Genomic DNA, 19,577 nt, shown 5'->3' on the forward strand with positions numbered 1-19,577 from the left:
TGCCATAAACCTAGATACGAAGAAAATACGTGTATTGCGTCAATGGAAATTTATACACTGTAATCGAGCATAATTAAAACTGTTTCCAACACAAAGAATAATAATACAAACCAACCAAGTTCTCACATTGAATTCATGAACTGATTTTGATACTGCGTATAACTTTGTCGAGATATTTTGAAAAGGTTCGTGAATTGATCAAATCGTTACCAGGGCCTGAGACATTTTCACAAGGGGTACGAAGAGTCACTCCGCCCTCTTTGTATTGGGCAAAACGCGTGATGTTTGCTTAGGCGTATTGCACATCATACAAATTTTACTGTAGAATTGGATATCTGTGCGAAATAATAGTATCAGGCGGCATAGGCGTAGCCAGGGGGGGGGGGGGGGGGGGGGGTGGGGGGGGCGAAAATGGCCATCCCAGCCAGCAAGCCCATATTGGCCCCATATACTATTTTAATGGGCTTGTGGGCATGTGGGTTCTATGTGGGTTTTTGTGTTTTTGCCATATGTGCCCAATATGAGCTTTCTTGCAGAAATGTGTTGCTAAATGACAAGGTGGAATATAAAACTTCCAATCTTCAAATGCGTGATCATATAAATGCATTTTAATAAATTCAGTCACATAAAATTATTGATCATGGGCTAAGCATGAAATATTGATGGGCTTACCACTTTGTTTATGAGCTGACCATGGGCTGCGCACATTTTTTATGGGCAGAACATGGACTGCCCACATTTTTTATGGGCAGACCATAGGCTGCCCACATTTTTTATGGGTAGTCCATGGGCTGCCCACATTTTTTATGGGCAGACCATGGACTGCCCACAATTTTTATGGGCAGACCATGGGCTGCCCACATTTTTTATGGGCAGACCATGGGCTACCCACACAGTGATTCAAAGGTTTGTGGGCAACCCATACTGATATGATATACACCTCGATCAGCATTTGTCTAGACTTTGAGATTTTTTAGTTGTCTCAAACGACTTTTATTGATCTTTTAAACCAGGGGTGGGGAACCTGCGGCCCGCGTGACTGTTCCATATGGCCCGCGTTAAAATTTCTTTACCCAAAATATATTGAAACAACAGCTCAAAAAAGAGTAGAGTGTGCATTCTTGGTATATTGCTAATGGCCTTCTATGACTATTTAATCCATCATAGAAGATTAAGAATTGCAATTAAGAGTTGAGTTACAATTAAGAGTTGCAACATCTTCCGTGTTAGCAGATATCACACGACTCACCAAAAATAAAAACTTTCAGCCATCCCGCTAGCTGTGAAAGTGAAATAAATCATTGTCCACTAACTGTCTTCGCTGCATTTTTTATCTGTAAATAAAATTTCGAAATTTTTAGTAGCCCGCCTGTATTATTTCTGATTTTATGTGGCCCGCAATACTACAAAGATTCCCCACCCCTGTTTTAAACAAACACAAAATGAAATTGAACAAGCAAAATTACTGGGGGCACCTTGCTATGCATTGCGCAAAGCTCACTGCTTAAAGTTGGAGCACTTTAGCAAGGTTGGCAGTAGTACTATTTTTGGTGCTTACGTACCACAAATAGGAAAATGTCACATGGAGTCACCATGAAAATGTCACCTTCATGGCCATTCCAGTGTAAATACTGCACTGATGAGACCGAAAGGTCGAAACGGTGTGCATTGTCTGCAGTAATTGACGCTCTTGGCTCACGCCGATTGAGCACTTTACTGGGGGCACCTTGCTATGCATTGCGCAAAGTTCACTGCTTGCAGTTTGAGCACTTTGGCAACTGTCTGCAGTTATATATATACCTGATATACATATGGGCAGCCTGTATTAGATTTTTGGGTTACATATGGGCAACCCATATTAGATTTATGGGTTGCATTTGGCAGCCCATATTAGATTCATGGGCAGCCTGTATTAGATTTATGGGTTACATATAGGCAGCCCACATTACTGTAATATGTGGGTTGAATGTGAGCAACCCACATGAAACCCATAAATGAATATGGGTAGCCTATACGGGCTCAATGTGATGCCCGCGAACACAATGTGTACGGGCCCCATATGGGCAGCTCACATGGGGCCCGTACATCAGCCCATATGGGTCTCCATGTGGGGCCCATACGTGCTTGCTGGCTGGGATGGCCCCTCCCAAATTTTCAAAGTTTGGATTCCGAAGTTGAGCCCTTTCTTGAAAATATAATAAAAGTTGTAGAAATTTATAACGTTTTCCAAGACATCTGGCTATTAACACCCCCAAGGACTTGTTTTAGACACACAGAAAAACACCAATAAATTTTGCAAATCGTAAATCGCGCAAAATTTACGCGATTTATGTTTCTTTTAACTAATTTGTGGAAGCAATTTCAGAATGGCTTACTCTGTTGAGTTTTTGTGTAGCTGAGTTTTTGGTGTTGTCTAATTTTAGCCACAGTTTTTGCCTGTTGGTGTGTAAGAGCTAGCTTTAATAACTTAATATAGCTATGTCTATCTGCTAATAAATTTCAAAGAAATATTACCCTAAAAGTGCTTCCAGAAAGCGCTATAATCCATTATTTGAGTGTAATTTTGCAAACATTTTCCGGGAGAGCATGCCCCGCACCCCCCTAGAATACGCGTGCCTTCGGCTTGCTCTAACTCCCTACCACTTTTATTGCTTCCCTTGCTCAACCCACCAGGATGCGCCACTGCACATTAGGTGGCGATGTTTTAAATCAAACACTTTGTCGTTCTCTTCAATTCATCAAATATTTGCCCCCCCCCCCCCCCCCAAACAAAAATTTTTTCTGGCCACGCCACTGTCAGGCGGCAAAAAAACTATTATTTAGTGTTTTGTGTTCTGCATATCATGTGATCTGTCCCTCGCCAATTTGTGTATCCTGCATTGAATTCTTGTGTCAGTTGTTGATGGTGCTGTTGAGAGGTGTCACCTATACAGCTTTAATATAAAATTTTCAAATTCAATTATTTATTTCTCTTAGATGTAGCCTGTAATTATTTCTGATGAGGACACTATGTGATGTCGAAAACGTTAGATTTAGTAGTTTTTCTTTCTTGTTTTTTTTGTGTATTTATTAAAAAATGTTAAATCCGCGTTGCTGAAAGTTATATGTAGGCTATCTGGTACAAGTCAAGCTCTACCGAGGCTCAAACATAACATCAAGTTAAAACATAATCAAATTAATCATCTGACCAATAACCTTTCTTCATTAACTTTGCATTCACCACATGCCTAGCAGAGGTGAACGAAGTCAGTTTTTTTTTACTCCGGCTCCGCTTCTGCTCCGAAATTTATTTGAAGTAAAATAAACGTGAAATTACCTTTTCTCAAATAGTTTTTAAAAAACACAAAGCACCCGCGCTTTTCTTAAAACTGCTTTTGCTACACTATAGACCTACCTCCCCCCCAGACAGGAGAATAACCAACTTTTATGATTTAATTTAGGATGCTTTTAACAGAACACATTTGCACGTAAAACATTAAATCACTACTTTGGATTCCTAATTCGCTTGCAATGCACTCAATTACCTTTCCGGGCCCTTTTGCTCCATTACGGGCCCCCCAGCACTAAAGAATATGAACTTTTATGCTTGAATTTAGTCGTTTAAGATAGTTTTAACAAAACATTTTTGCGCGTAAACTATAAAATTGCAATTTCGGGCTCCCCAACAAACACAGTTCAGGGCCCTCAAGGGTACGCCGTACACTCCGTACTCCCCTCTCATGGGCCTTGATCGTTACAACATCTCATTTAAAAACCAAAATTCTTGCTGCCCCATTGTGATCTCACCATCACCGTCCTGTTTGCTTCTCAAGTGAATAAAAAGATATTGCAATAATAATGGTGATCATGTTTCATGTTGCGTCGACTATCTGTAGGCTGCGATTACAAACGCATCACAACAAACAACTGGAAGCAGCGAAGAGACATGCAGTCGTTGAGTAGGCCCAGTGACCAATTGTGGTGCCAAAGCTTCTTGTCTGCTCTGGACGTACAATAATGTTTGTGTTAAGGCTTTGAGTCTTCATTTGATAGCGCTCCTGCCTTCAAAAAAAAAAAAACTTTTTCTCTATGTCAAGAAATGCAACTTCTCTTCTCAATTTTGTTTGATGTAAGATGCCGTCCAGATGACTTTTAAGTGTCATTAAACGTTTGAATGAAAAACTACTTTTATTCTCAGTCTGATGGATTTTTATTCGAAGATATCAGCAATGTTTTTAATAACAGGAAATGACGCCGGACAGACATTTTTTTAAAAGCTTTCCAATAGGCCTGAAAACTAAATCATTGGATTTATTACCAATGTTATCAAACACAATAGATGAAAGTGGAGGTTTTGAACAATTGTTAACTTTTATCAATTTAAAATGTAAGTTTTTGTTCGTTTCGGTCTAGTTGTACTGATGAGTCCTAATGAATGAAAACCGGCTCTACAATCTACAGCATCAATTTGATTGAAATACTAGTGACTAGATTGAAATACTAGAATACAAGTAACAGCCTAGCCAAATAATTTTAAGGTTTAAACTTTACAAAAAAATATACTACTGATTTATTTTCTTTCTTTTTTCGTATATAAATTTTTATTCTTCAATTCCTTTTGAAAACACATTGATCAATCCTCTGTGAACCCAACACGTGATGTCGTCATTGGGCTGTTCATGCTTTCCAGCAGTTGATACCATTTCGCCATCTGCTGCCCAACCAGAGACACCCTTCTTTACAATATTACTTTCTTCTTGGGACGATAACCATTGTGACATAACTGGTAACGACGATGAAGCACAATTGTCTGCATCAAGGATTTTGTTGACGTTGAGATCAGACAAAAAGCGAAAATGGAATCCATAAACTCGTTTTGTTTCAACAAATGGAAGTTGAAGGTGTTCGCCTTTATTGTCAGCTCGATAGAGAAGTTGTGAAAATTTGACAAGATCTTTCATTGAAGTGCTTCATAGTAAAAGAAGGTCGTTAGTTCCGTCTGTCATGTGTGCTGTAGGGGAAATCCCGTTGGGGCAACTTTCATATTTGCACGAGTTACTAAAGGAAGTGAACAAGCTAAAGTGTCCACGTGTGACTTGTAATACAAAAAAAATCAACGGCCAGCACTTGTTGAATGTTCAATCTAGGTCAATCAGGGTGTTTCAACACGAACAAAAAATATCGTTTGGTGAGATATTGCTAATTCCTCGTCACAAACATGATCACTGTGATGTAATATCGAGAATATGCCAAAGCCTCAGTGCATGTATTGCCGAGAAGCTTAGTGCAAGCCTTGCTGGCTTCAAAAGAGCGCCTGTTCGACACCGCTCAAGAGCATGCAGCTGTGTCTTTCGCCGGACACTTAAAGGGCGTGCCTGAAGTTAGCACAAAGATTGATATTGTTGTTGTTGTCTGTTAAATCTAATCCTTTAACCTGCCTTGTAGACTAAGCCAACAGTTTTTATCAACGAAACTACACTTAATGAAATCACACCAAATTTACCACATACGGTACAAACTTTTCATTTTTCATTTTGTTGTTTTTTCGCTAGCGGCTAGACGAACCCTAACCCTCACGTTAACTTGAACGTTTAAGTAGGAAACTACTTTTAATCTGGGTCTGGTGGACTCTTACACGAACTCAAAGCAATGTTGCTATAAAATTTTGTGTTTTACTGAGATAGTTGAAAGGAAGAAAGGAAAAGAGAGTAAAGAGAAACGCAATAGCAAGCTTCATAACACAAAGAGTTTATTTGCACAAGTGATAAAGAACTAATTTGCACGTCTGGGGGACACTCTAATAACTTCCATGGAAGACGAAAAACCTTTAGACTTAAAAAAAATCAAAAAATCAAATTGATTTTGATGTGATGCAGCCTGAAATTTGAGTTCGTTGCTCAAGCTTTGGGTCAGGTTCTAGCATTCATCGGAGTGAAAGTAATGGTCAACACATGCTGTAATTGTAAAATGAAAAAGAGCGTAAAGTACACAAATTACTATTCTTCATCAATTCCTTTTGCAAACACATTGATCAATCCTTTGTGAACCCAACACGTGATGTCATCATTAGGCTGTTCATGCTTTCTAGCAGTTGATACAATTTCGCCATCTGCTGCCCAACCGGAAACGCTGCTCTTCTCAACAATATTACTTTCTTCTTGGGATGATAACCATTGTGACATAACTGGTAACGACGATGAAGCACAATTATCTGCATCAACGATTCTGTTCACGTTATGATCAGACAATACGCGAAAATGGAATCCATAAACTCGTTTTGTTTTAACAAATGGAAGTTGAAGGTGTTCGCCATAGTTGTTAGCTCCAAACAGTAGACGTGAAAAATTGACAAGATCTTTCATTGAAGAGCTTCGTAATAAAAGAAGGTCGTTAGTTCCGTCTGCCATGTGCGCTGTAGGGGAAATCCCGTTGGGGCAACTTTCGTATTTGCACGAGTTGCTAAAGCAAGAAAACAAGCTAAACTGTCCACGTGTCACCTGTAATATTAAAAAAGAAGTTGTTAAATTTTCAATCTTTACCGATCCGTATGTTCTTACACTAACAGAAAAACTGACTTAGCGAGATTTTGTTAATTCCTGAGTTATCAACTATATTACAACATAACGTAATGATGTCACTCAGCAAGGAAACAATGAACGATGCCAAAGGCATTCTTGTGGACCTTATGAGGATATGTTTTTAATTTTCCTTAAAAGGTAAACATAGTAAACAGGTCGTTAATATCTACATTGTGAAGTAAGCAACGATGACGCTGTTAAAAGCGAAACTCAGTCTATTGCATAGTAAGGTCTGTTTATAGTGGTTTTGCAAGATATAGGATTTTGACCGGCTGCATCTTTAGATGCTCTCAAGGATTTCTAACTCCACTGCCATGATACAAATCTAAACACGCCATGTCTGTGAACACATGGCAGACAACTTTACAATAAACTAGATGCAAAAAATAGATATAATCTGGTATTAATATATAAAAAGAAAACAAAAATATTCTGAAATATACAGTATATACCATATATGATATGATATACTGATATAGGCTATATCTGATATTCTGACATATTCTGACTTAGCCAGTTTAGATGTTCTATATCTGTATTAGCTTTGCTTGCTGCATTGAGCACTTTGTTTGCAGTTGCTACAATTTATCCTTGGAAGATATATTCTGATGCATATTTCATTCCTTACAGTTTTTATTTACTTTTGTGACGTAATATGCAGGGCTGTGGACTCGGAGTTGCGGAGTCGGAGTCGTATATTTTTCGCCCGACTCCACGGCCCTGGTAATATGTAACGAATCTTCTTTTTTTCCAGCCGGCAATGACAACTGGGTCACTTCTGGGTAACCAATGGGTAATATTTTTTGCCCTAACCAGATTTCCCAACTGGGTACCTTAGGGCCGAAAATACCAGATACCAGTTAAATTTGTTCGCAGGCTCCAGTCCTCAGTCAGCTGGGCAGTATAGCTAAAAAAAAACGCTTCCGAGCTGTGTCGAACTGATGTCTTCTGGAACCTGGATGACAGACAGACGCGATGTGCCACTAAACCTGACGCAACAAGCTTTGAGCTCAGAAACAATGAAAGCAGCTTTTGGTTGATGTTGAAGAACGGTAAAAAAATTAAATGCGGTCTTCTCAAGTTGTTTGTCGTATCCAGGCTTACACCTGATAGTTGAAGATTTAGATTAAGTTTACGGGAAGGCAAGGAAGCCAATCTTCGTGTCCACCTTCAGGCATGCCTTTAAGTGTCCTACCAAAGACACAGCCGCATTTTTTTGGGCGATGTCGAACCGTTGCCCTTTCGATTACATTTCCAGGGCTCCCACCACTCGGCTATGCAGCCGACATATTCTCAAGTGAACAGATAAATATAGCCTTAGAGGCTATATTCCCAAATTCGCAACTGCATTAGCCAGTTACCGATGCTGCCATTATAAAAAAAAAATAGTGCTTTTTATTACTAATCTTCTAAGTTAATGTGGGAAATTCAACTCAGCTAAAATTTTGCAAAATGTCGTTATGCAAATGGACTGCCTAAAATGAACCTACATGACATCTCACTCCCATGCAATAGATTAATAAACAATATTGGCAAAGTTATTTTTATACTACTAATAATACAGTAATATTTGTGGTTTATTAACACATTTCCTTTTATAATGGGCAAGGGCAACACACCTACAACCCATGTTTGAAGGATTTTACAATTGCGCTACACAGATTTAACCCACATTCGTGATCCTATTCCTTTCTTTTTTTCAAAGTAAAAAAATAATATAATAAGCAGGTAAAATTAAGAGATAGGACTCGTTTTGAGGCAATTAAATAAACAAACATAAAACATTTCACTTGTGTTCTCATTTATGGCCCATGAATATCCCAGACGGTTAGCCCACAAGCCCAGGTGTCCAATTGCATCTTTATTGGGCCTCAGTTGGGCTTGCAACAAGCTTTTTCACAGTTTTATCTGTGTTTGTTGAGCTGAATATTTCTACTCTATAAATAATATTACTTTGTCCTTACCTTCCACTCTCTATCAAAGGTTGGGGCCAAGTCATCGACTTGTGTTGATGATGAAGCATCTCCTTTTTCTTTATGTTCATTTGCAACGGAAAGTTTAATTTCAGAATCTTCGGATGTCTTGCTATCAAAGTGACTTAGAGGCGACGTTAAGCCACAAGACGTGCTTTCATTTTCAGCATCACTAACTTTGCCCAGGCAAACAGAACAAGGATATCGACATCTTGTGGTATCGGATGCGAGATCTTTAAAGCTATTTTTTGAGTCTTGAAGATAGAAAATTTCACAAGGGTAAAGTTGTGTGCGGAAAATGGAATAAATTCCTGAAATAATATATTTTAATGAACCAAGATATCTATATCGTTCATTTATCCGTATTGATTGGGTACTTGTTCCAAAAGTAGACGTGAACGCCGAAAACGCGATTAGTTTTCCAACATCATTATGAATCGATGTAACATCCATGGGATGATTTTCTCCACAGATTATGTGCAGGGCTGATGTTTCTGGATCGCTTACACCTTGACTTACATAGGCCATTCCATTACCAGTACCAACTGGAACGAATCCTATCTTTATGGAAGGCTTTGCATACGTCACTTGTTTGTCGATAACAGTGGGGTCATGATCTAATGGAATGCCACGATTCTTTTGTTCTAAAACTAAAACTCCGTTTACAACTTCTGATATTGTGCCATCTCCTCCGAACACTACGACACCATCATACTTAGACATATCTGTGGATTCAATGTATTCCTGAGCTTGAAACCTTTGTTTTGTCACAAAAACAGTTTCTTCAATTCCAGCGAGTTTGAACAATGGACCAACAAGTTTCTGGTGAATGGATTTGGCATTTTTCTTACCAGAGTTTGGATTAATAATAACCAACAACTTGGATGGTCGATTGTAATCATGTCGTTTCAAAGTCTGACCTAACTGACGTTTTATGAATTCACTTTTCTCTTTGCAATCTTTTTCGTTAGATGTCCGAAGGTTAACAGTCTGCAGTTTTCTACGTCGTTTCTTTGCTTTGATCCAATAATGAATCGTGAGAACAAAGCAGGAAGTTATTTTGGAGCAGACATATTGCTTCAGACTTCCTTTTGAGATTGGTCTTCCATTCCTGCCAATGCGCCACTCGTCTGTTCCATATGTGGTCGATACCACGTTCACAAGTTCAATAGAATTTTGAAACGTAAATGGAAGTAGAGAATTGCCAGATGCATGTTTTGTGCAGTTCAAATACAGAACATCGTCTTTTATGCTGACAGTGCAGTTGGCATCATTGTATAGAAAAACGGCCTGATTAGATGGAGTTTGTACTGCATAGTGTGCGTCCATGGAAAGTATGCTTGGTTGCAATTGAACACAGCCTACAAAACTTTTCTATCAAGCATCGTCTTTTGAAAGAAATCGGAAAAACCTAAACAAATAGTCTGGGTGTAATAAAAATGCACCTTTTGTAGTTTCTACTGTTGAATGGTTTTGAAGGTTAGATATAATTTTAAAAACTAACTTTTTATGAGTTGTTACAATGTTGAAGCGGGCTACAACACAATTGACCAATTAGAATCAAGTACTTCTTTCAGTTTTTCTAAAAAAGTCTGTAATTTCCACTTTACGATATAACATCACTCTATGGCTGTGCAAATCTTGTAATTATGTTGGTGAAAGAGCTAACCCAGAGGGCACTTAGTTAGGTATAAGGCTACCTACCAAAAATCGAAACAAAACGTGCAATTGTGTTTCAGTTTAATTGTGTTTCGTGCAATTTTGTTTCGGTTTAATTGCAAAGTTTGCTCGTTTGGTACGTTCGCTCAATGCCATTTCATGAAGTTAATAAGCCTGTTTTCATCAATGGTTTTAAGTCTAAGGGGTTGAACTTGTTGATACGCTCTACACACTGACTGATAAGCAAAAAACAATATTTCAAAGTAAACACATTGCTCACTCAACTACTTAAGAATTAAATTATCCGGTGGATATAGAAGTATGAGGAGGTAAAACGTGCATAGCATACTACAGGTAAAAGGATGCATGCAATTTCTGCTTTTCGCTTTTAGCCTAATTATAATCTTTCATTGTTGCCTCAAAATAATATTCACCACACAAAATTCTGTATCACAGTAGGTTACATCATTATATCATAGCATGATGCCAACATAGCTAACACAGAATACTGTAAATATTCCGATTTGTTGGGTGATGCTTTACATTTTAAATAAATCCGAAAAAATGCATTACTTTATGACTCATACGACACAAATCAAAATCACTATGTCCTTTGAGAAGCACTACACAGTGTTTACACTTGTGACGATCCTTAAAAACGTGTAATGACCACGGTAAAATTTATTTTCCGTTACCCGTATCAAAAGCCGACTTTTAAAATGATTATTGGAGTCGTGCAATGAGAGACCATCAACTAACACTATAAGAACAACAATGAAATCACAGATTTCATTTTTGATACAGTCTGTAACTTTGGTTCAATGACCAACAAACAAAGTAACCACGTGTGTGTATAGACATTGAAATGAATAATAATATATAACCTCCATAACGTACAAGAACGGCAGAAGTTTAGATGTCGAAGATGAATGTAATGTTACAATTTAGTTCGTGTCAGAGAGACGGAAAAACAACCATACGATCATTCAGGGCCGTTGAGAGGATGGTTTGGGCCTGAAACCAATGAGATCCTTGGGCCCCAAATCAGGACATTTATAAAAAAAGCACCATGTTTAAATAATATGTGGCTTCGTTATGTTTTCGGACCCTTTGGAAAGGTATCGGGACTCTGAAATTATCCCGGGCCGGGTCCAAAAGTACCCCCTTGACCCTCCCCCCCCCGTCAACGCTACTGGCTGTAGGTTACACAATAAAGCGTCGATTCGATGACACAATCGAAGAATGCTGTGACTACCAAGAAGCAGAAGCGGATCAAAAGGGTGGTAACGATCAATGGGGTGGTAACGATCCAAGCGGTGGTAACGATCCAAGGGGGGTACCTTGTCACGTCTCACCAAAAATTGATAAAAAATGCACTTTTTCTCTATTTTTTGTAAAGTATTTCGCTAGCTGAATCAGATTTTAATAACGTAACGGCGGCATAGAACACTCGCATTTGTAACCATGCATGTACGTAAAAAAGATTTTGTGCCGCTCAAAAACTGAGAAGCTTATCTAATCTTTTAATGTAACACTTTGCTTACTCAACTACTTGTAAGTTAATAATTAAACTAACCTATGTATTGCGTTAATACAAGTATGAGATGAAAAGTGTTGCACTATAGGCAAAGGTTGGCACGTTTTAGACGCATTTTCGAAACTTTCCTGCTGTGCAACCACTACGCAAGATTATACAAAACTTGGTCGAAAGATAAAATACCGGTAGGCCTACTGATATCCTTCTTTCAGTGTTCACTGTTCATGCTTCAATTCCAAGTCGAACCAAAATGTGCGTCTTGAACAAAACGAAATTAGCAAAAAGCAACAATATTTGTCAAACTTGTCTACAGTAAGTGAAACTATTTTTGCACCTCAACTTTTTATTGTTCATTTTGCTTTAAATTTTTGCTGTTTCTGGTGCCCTTTAAAAATTGCTTTTTCAAAATCAGCTACTATGTAGAAGACAATTACATCTACATAACAACTTCTTTGTATTTGTAGGTACAGATAGCAGATTATGAATTTATTACCCACGGTAATAAATTTGCTTTCAGTGGTGAAAACAATTGTTCCGACCATATTCCCATTGTCACCACTAAGGCTTTCCTGCCTAAATGCTAAAAGCAAAACAAAACTTGGCAGGCTGCTACGAAAGTCTACTGCTCAAAATGAACAATGGTACTGGCTTAGCTATGTTGTGTTTATTCTTGCCTAAAATTAGCTTCATATCGTCCAACTCGGTGGTTATGGATCATGCAGGCTAACTAGAATCCTGTATTCGTCTGCCTTTGCAGTTTATGAATTTATCTTTTCATCAATGCTTTGCAGAAAGTGATCCTTGTTTTGTGGAACCGAATTATACAAAAATACACTCATAATAATCCGCCATGTTTACAACTACAAGCACCCTTTTTATTCGAGCTGCTAGCACTGTATTGTTTGCGCTTTGCGATTCTTGTTTGACGTGCTTTGCTGGAGGCTCTGGCACTCAGCCATCGACCTTTCAGCTGACTGACGATCATTCAAGCGTGACACATTGAGTTTCTGTTTTGTGTTCAGTGTTTGAAATCGAAGAACTGAATTGAAGAACTATCACATAAGTCCAAAATAAGGCCTTTGTAATAATTTTGTTTAATTTCTTTATTTCTATGCCAACACCAGCGTGTGTTTTAACCAAGTTAAGCTTTTTTTAAATCAAATTTTGCGGGGGACATGCCTTGAAAGGCATAGGCCTACAACGTATTTTTGGTGATAACTTAATTCCCACAAACAGTTACTTAAATAGTTTTAAAACTCAGTTCTTCAATTAGAGACAGGAAATGGTGTTTACTCAAAGTCTCCTTCCTTCGAGCTGTAGCCTACCCATCTTTCCACAAAGTTTGAAGCTTTTCCGCTAAATACAGTTAGATCGTGATCCATGAAAGTAGCTGGCCTAGACACCCTGCACAAGCATTTAAAACTGAACTGACTTGTTGTGAAGTGAAACGTGCCATGAAATTTCTTTGCAATTGTTGCACTGAAGGCGAGCAGACGTTTTCTGATTTTCAAAATCATTTTAATGATACTTAATCCTAAAAGCACGAAAAATGCATAGCCTATTCATAAACTGTTTTGCGAACTATTCGGCAGTGTAATCGGAGTAGGCCGAAGGCTTGAAGCTCAAATCATTTAAAGTAGGCCTACAAACAGAAATGAGCTTGTTCACATCAAGCATAACAAAAGATGTGGAAAAAGATAGAAATCGATCGGCACCATAAAGCAGTGTTTTTCTCATCACAAGCAAAAACTTGATCCAAAAAGGGGTCGTTTTGATCTGACAAAGCTTTGCAACATTCTCAAAGAAAAAGTATCATCAACATCATCATTGACTCTCGTCTCTCGACTTTTGTTTTGTTATTAATATAATGTATTCAACTAACTCAATGAACCGTGTGTGTCGTATACTCCAAGCTGTATGGATATCTTCTAAAGGTTTGCAGCTTGAATAACGTGTATAAAGACGTAGCCTACTCCACTTGGCAAGCTCATATAGGCTAGGTCAGACGTGGATTCTCATATGGGTTGATACACAGGTTCAATGTACGCTACACATATGGTTCCCATTCACGTTCGCGTCCAAAGAGATTAACGTACAAAGACGTACGGTACAGAATATTTAAGAACTTTATTCTAGTTTAAATTTATTGCCTAATTTAAGTTGCAGCGGTTTACGTTGAAGATTAAAATTTCAGCAGTTTCAATTTTTCTTTTCTCTTGCCACAGTCATAGATTTACTGGACAACAGAGAAGATACCGATTCCCAAACAACATTAGATTTTGTCCGTGCTTTCACACGCCACGACGATGTCTTTATCTTAGTTGACATTCGGGTGAGCTTTCTTTCAAATTATATTTAAAGGAAATCACTATTATTAAAGCAATCTTCCCAGACTGTTTTGATTTGAACTTTCTGTGTATTCAATTCTACTGGTAAACTCGCTATGAAAATCGCAATATTAATAGTAGCCTATTGAGTACTTGAGTAGCCTACTACACATGTTAATAATTTGATTATTTTCCCATGGCCCTTCTTGCAGCTTATTAGACTACTTAAATAAACAAAGGAAGCAGAAATCTCAGGACTGTTATTGTTTTTTTGCTGCTTGCTCTTTGTGATATTCAATTGTGAGGCTATGGCATTTCATATGAATTGTCTTCACACAATCATAATATGGATAATTAATTATTCATCCATGAAGCAACCAAACAAAAGTTTATGTCTTTCTGCTTTTTTAAGTTGAAGTCTTAATTCCAGAGTTGCCAGATGGCCAGAAATTTGTCTCATAAATAAAACATTTTCATATGATTTATCCTAAAATGTCCGAATTTCATACTAACATTGTTCTATGTCTTCCTAGATAATCTGACAACCCTGCATTAGGCTATTCCCCATTTTCTTTATCACAAATATTTATGATGCTTACATAGCTATAGATATGCGACTTTCAGAAGAGCCTGAATCTCTTTCCTTTTTTTGAAAATGTGGCCAAACTGCAACTAAATTTGTTTCCCTTTGAACGAGGCTTGATCCGGTCGGTGCAATAGCTCAGTTGGTTAAACGCCTGACTTTACAAACAAATAAACTGCAAAATTATTTTTTATTTTTTTAATAATAATAATCGTGTTTTTATTTGCGCCCCTTGCGATAACATACAGTACACTGCAATCACAGATGCGATACAACAGACGATAGGAAGCAGCGAAGTGACATATAGTCTTCGAGTCAGCTGCTCCCTTATTTTGGCTTGCCATGAAGTGTCTTTGCCAAGACACAGCCACGTGCTCTGGAGCGGTGTCGAACCCACGTCCTTTCGAACGTCGCGCAGACGTTCTCACCACTCGGCTACGCAGCCGACAAACTGCAAAATTAAGCGGCGTTGGTTCGACAGCTTTCTATTTAGCGGCACCTAGTGCATAGAATCATTCACAGACAACATTTATCGGAAACTTTACTCTGTTAAGCTCTGTGATCAGTTTTGCGTCGGTGGTTCCAATAATAAGCAAAACAAAGTATGCGAAAGTGCAAGGATTAAGTTTTCAAACAAGCTTTCTCAGTCCGAGAATAAAGATTCCCTCAATCAATCAATAATATTAATTGGCTAACGATCGTAGTTGTAGCAGAAACGATACACCTGATTGTACAAGTATATAATCAGCTAAGTAACTTGTACCAGAGCTAAATTAAATATTTGAAAACATAAAAAACGAAACAACAATGTTCCAGAAACTTCTCAATAATCGAACACCCCTGCAACAACTTTCTCGTTTTTCCACAATTTTGATCATAAATTTGTTTATTAAGAAGTTAATCTACAAATAAGTTTTACACCTCATAGATGCCAAGTCGAGTACGAACACGGTTGTTTTCGCTCCAGCAGTTTGAATCTCTGAGCATTCAAGACCTTTCTGTTACCTCTGTTCTGTTTGAAATCAAAGTGAATACAGTGACTAATGAAGGTAAGCCGGCATTTAGCAACAGACTGTCATCACGTTTTTAATTTTCTTTAGCATTAATTGTTTTAACTGTAATCTAAAAAATATAAATAATTTTTCAGAGATACCCGCAGTAGCATAAGCCTACTGTAGTCAATATGTACTGAAAGTCGTTTCATTGGAGATTGGGTTGCATTAGCCCATTTACATTTTTGATGAAGTTTGTGCAATATACAAAGCTAAACATTTTATATGTTTTTTGTTACCAAAGAGGCTGCTGAACCATCCTGCGATATACGTATGTGAGGATATTAGGCCTAACTTGTATTGCATGTCGTTGCTTCAGGATAGGTACTGTATGCTGTAATTATAAAGCTGTTTGCACTTTATGGCAGAAGTAAAAAATACACCTCAGTGACGACTTTTAAAAAATAGTCTAGTTCCTGTGAAAGCAACGCCACTGTTAACAAAGCACTTTCAAAACAACCGCTAGTTGGGTGCCTGACTTTACGAACAAAGAAACTTCAAGATTAATCGGCGCTGGTTCGACTCTCGGGGTGTGCGCTTGAGTAACGCATTTCAAGGACAGCTCTCCATTCAGCGACAGCTAGTGGATAAAAGACTTCCCAGACAACAACAATTCAACAACTATCGGAAACTTCACTCTGCCAATCTCGGTGGCCGATAACCAAACCTGCGTCAGTCATTTGAAGTCTCTGCAAGTCTACAAGTTTGCAAAACTACCCGGATCAAGACCACAAAGAAGCTTTCTCAAGCAGCCTTTTTTTAGCCTACAATAGTCTATTGGCTGTAGGCCTACTGCTTCCATACGGGTAATAGAATCAAAAGTGTTTCAGAAATGTTTCAACGTGTTTGGTTTTATTTCATTTTGTAATTTTTTATTATCAACGACTTGGTTATATATTTCATCTCAAGCGTAAAAATTAGTTTCGATTATTTTTGTCATTTGTCATTTCGTTGAAAGCGCGTCAGCACGATGCTCTTAATGACGTCGGTTCGACACCGCTCGAAAGCAATCGGTTGTGTTTTAGAACCTTCTTGAAATTTGGCTTTCTTGCAGTCCAGGTAACATCATTCTTCAAGAATCGGGCATATGCCTACTGTCAGCAGAGAAGGCAAAATCTTTGTTTAGAATTTTGTTATTCGTGAAAAATCTTGATCTGATGATAAAATCTTAATCTCAGAATTTTTCATTTGGTACTGAAATCATAACTGACCGAAAAAGCTTTCCGATTTGTAACCAACAAAAACAAACCAACCAATATTTTTTAAATGCTTTACAAATGAATAACGTTAATAAATGCAATACAACAGTAACTAGCTATTTTTATCGAAAAAAAAAACTTGTCTACTTCAACCAATCAAATTTATTTTTAATTTGTTTTCTAGTGACCATTTACTATCGTAATTCTCGTGGGAGTCGGGCGTCGATCAACTTGTTTTATGACGGACTTTCTGATGAAGAAAATCACCAAATGATCATCCATTTTTACTCGCTTTCTAATCCTAGAAAACCTAACGGAGTGCAACTGTTTGTGGATTGCAATTTGGCAGAGAACGTTTCTATTTCTTCTGAAGTTCGTCGTTCAGTTGAAACAGCAAACGATGATGCTAAGGTTTGTGCTTAATAGCCTACCTCTCTTTTATGAAAACCAAGTAGAGAAAATCTGTACTTTTAGGCAAACATACTGTACGAGCAAGAGTAAATACCAAATATCAAACATTGCAATCATGATTTGCAAGTGAGTTTTAGAAAGAATTTATTTTGATTCACCTTTATCAAGCTGCTTTGCAATGACGATTAGGCGATGACGTTGCAATGACGTAGGCTACCAATGAACTCTGACGAGGTTAACCCTTTGAAGGTTGGGGGGAGGCTGTCAATTCAACTTTTTTGTATCAACAGTTGTATCTCTAAAACCACTGAGGCTGCGACTACGAGATTTCTTGACTTTTCCTAACTTTTATTCACCTCTATTGAGCTGAAATTTTGAGCTAATATAGGTTATAAATTGAGAGATATAAGACATTTTTCAGCACATCCTTTGAAATATTTCATATTTTATTGTTCAAAATTTTCCCACTAGCTGGAGGAATGTAAGTAATTAATTTGGCCCATGTCTCATTAATCCTAACTGTTTCACAGCGTGAAGGGAATTGGTTGTATGTAAAATTATGTAAAAAAAATTTAATCACAACATTGCAATGCATCTTCATTATTCTACCAAAAAATAATGTGTAAACTCACGCTGCAATTGCTTTAATCCAAACGTCATTAGTCACCTCAACATTTCAACGTATATGAGCAGTTTTAAAGTTCACATAGTTTTAATTTTTGGATATGCTCAGCGTGAATATTTTTACAAAATGAATCACAAATTTTGAAACCGTGCCTTAAAAAATAACAGAGATATCACTCCTAAAGCATAAGAAGAATCTACAGCCCCCCCCCCCCTCTCAAACTGAGCAAAACTCTAGGAGCCCAACCTTCTAAGAGTTAAATGATTCTTTGCAGATTGTTGTCGGACAAGAGTGGTCCCAACGAGACTCATCATTGCTCCTTCGTGACCTTCGCGTGATTTACAATGAAAACGTCGACCACGCCAAGTCACTGCAACGATGCAATTCTAGGCAATCACTGGATCGTGAAAGTGACGTCACTAATATTTTGACCACTCAGCTCACTCAGTTCAACCTTCTGCTGACGCAGTTGAAATCGAGTTTGAAGGAAATGGCTGATGAGACTGAGATGCTACGTCATACTATGATGCGTTGTCAAGCCTGCGGTAGGAGTGTAGGACTAATATTGCCACAAGTGATTTAATCATATGCTCTCTCCTCTCAGAATGAAAATAAACGATGTTATATATCACAAATACTATACTTTATACCTACTGTACACCATGCAGTACATTGTTGCTATAGATAATACAGAAGTGTTCATGATTAGGATAATGTAGGCTATACTATAATAATATCATGCATGTACCATTTAAACAGACAAATAAACGGTTTAACTGTCAAAGAGCATAGTATTGATTGTACCTGTGTCACTGGCTCGATGATATTATTCTTTAGGATGTTGTAATTATTTTATATTTATGTTCGACGTTGCCACTCAAATCCGTCTCGTTGCCTGTTCAGTAGACTTGACCAAAAGCAGAGTGAAGGAATGGTAAAACGGTTTGTACGCAGGTATTGACAGTGGCCCTTCATTCTTGCCACCCCCATCTAGTTGTGTTGCCAGCAACCCTTGTTTTTCTGGAGTCACATGCACAGTAGGACGAAACAACAAGGCCACATGCGGTCCATGTCCACTAGGATACACCGGTGATGGAATGCAATGTCAAGATGAAAACGAAGTAAAACAAGACAGTGTTGTATGGTTGTAATTGTTTGACATAGTTCTAGAATATCGGTAATGACCGATTGGTTCAATTTTAATAATGACCAATTGTGACTAGTTACCGGTATTAAAATTAAGCGGAACTTTGTCCAAATGACTGCAAATATGAAGCAATGCTTTAACATCTGTTACATTCAGTGCTTAGAAAATCCCTGCACGGTACTTACACGTTGCATAAACACATCTCCCGGATACCAATGCACGCCTTGTCCAACTGGATACTCAGGTGGAGGAACGGAAGGTCTGGGATTGGACTATGCAAGGACACATAGGTACAGTTGTTCCACATGCCATATCATTTTTATGCTAAAAAATACTTACACTTAACATCTACCATATGATGACATTTTTGGTAAAAACTAGACCAAACATATCATGTTATTCTTACTTCACCCTGCTATACGGTGTTAACAGCTCTTTAGATAGTTAACTTTCTGCGCATTTGATGCTAATTCTTACCTTGCGAGCTCCTTGAATCCGTTAAATAAA

At 37.9% G+C, this 19,577-nt stretch overlaps 2 protein-coding genes across 2 annotated transcripts in view; one reads left to right on the forward strand and one right to left on the reverse strand.

Annotated features, from left to right (window-relative positions):
- LOC145787077 (cartilage oligomeric matrix protein-like) overlaps nt 1-19,577 on the forward strand; it is a 56,410-nt gene that overhangs the window by 14,620 nt on the left and 22,213 nt on the right. Inside the window, exons 2-7 of the mRNA XM_082598795.1 lie at nt 13,952-14,058; nt 15,565-15,685; nt 17,072-17,298; nt 18,198-18,468; nt 18,878-19,044; nt 19,227-19,360. Of these exons, the coding sequence (XP_082454921.1) occupies nt 13,952-14,058; nt 15,565-15,685; nt 17,072-17,298; nt 18,198-18,468; nt 18,878-19,044; nt 19,227-19,360 (1,027 nt within the window). The remainder of the gene's footprint in view (nt 1-13,951; nt 14,059-15,564; nt 15,686-17,071; nt 17,299-18,197; nt 18,469-18,877; nt 19,045-19,226; nt 19,361-19,577) is intronic.
- On the reverse strand, nt 5,707-9,929 carry LOC145787623 (ceramide kinase-like). Its single transcript, XM_082599399.1, has 2 exons — nt 8,522-9,929; nt 5,707-6,476 (listed from the first exon to the last, which is right to left on the reverse strand). The coding sequence occupies exons 1-2, from the start codon at nt 9,857-9,859 to the stop codon at nt 5,976-5,978; spliced, it is 1,839 nt and encodes a 612-aa protein (XP_082455525.1). The 5' UTR covers nt 9,860-9,929; the 3' UTR covers nt 5,707-5,975.

This window comes from Aplidium turbinatum, chromosome 18 (assembly GCF_918807975.1).
Source record: "Aplidium turbinatum chromosome 18, kaAplTurb1.1, whole genome shotgun sequence".
NCBI lineage: Eukaryota > Metazoa > Chordata > Ascidiacea > Aplousobranchia > Polyclinidae > Aplidium > Aplidium turbinatum.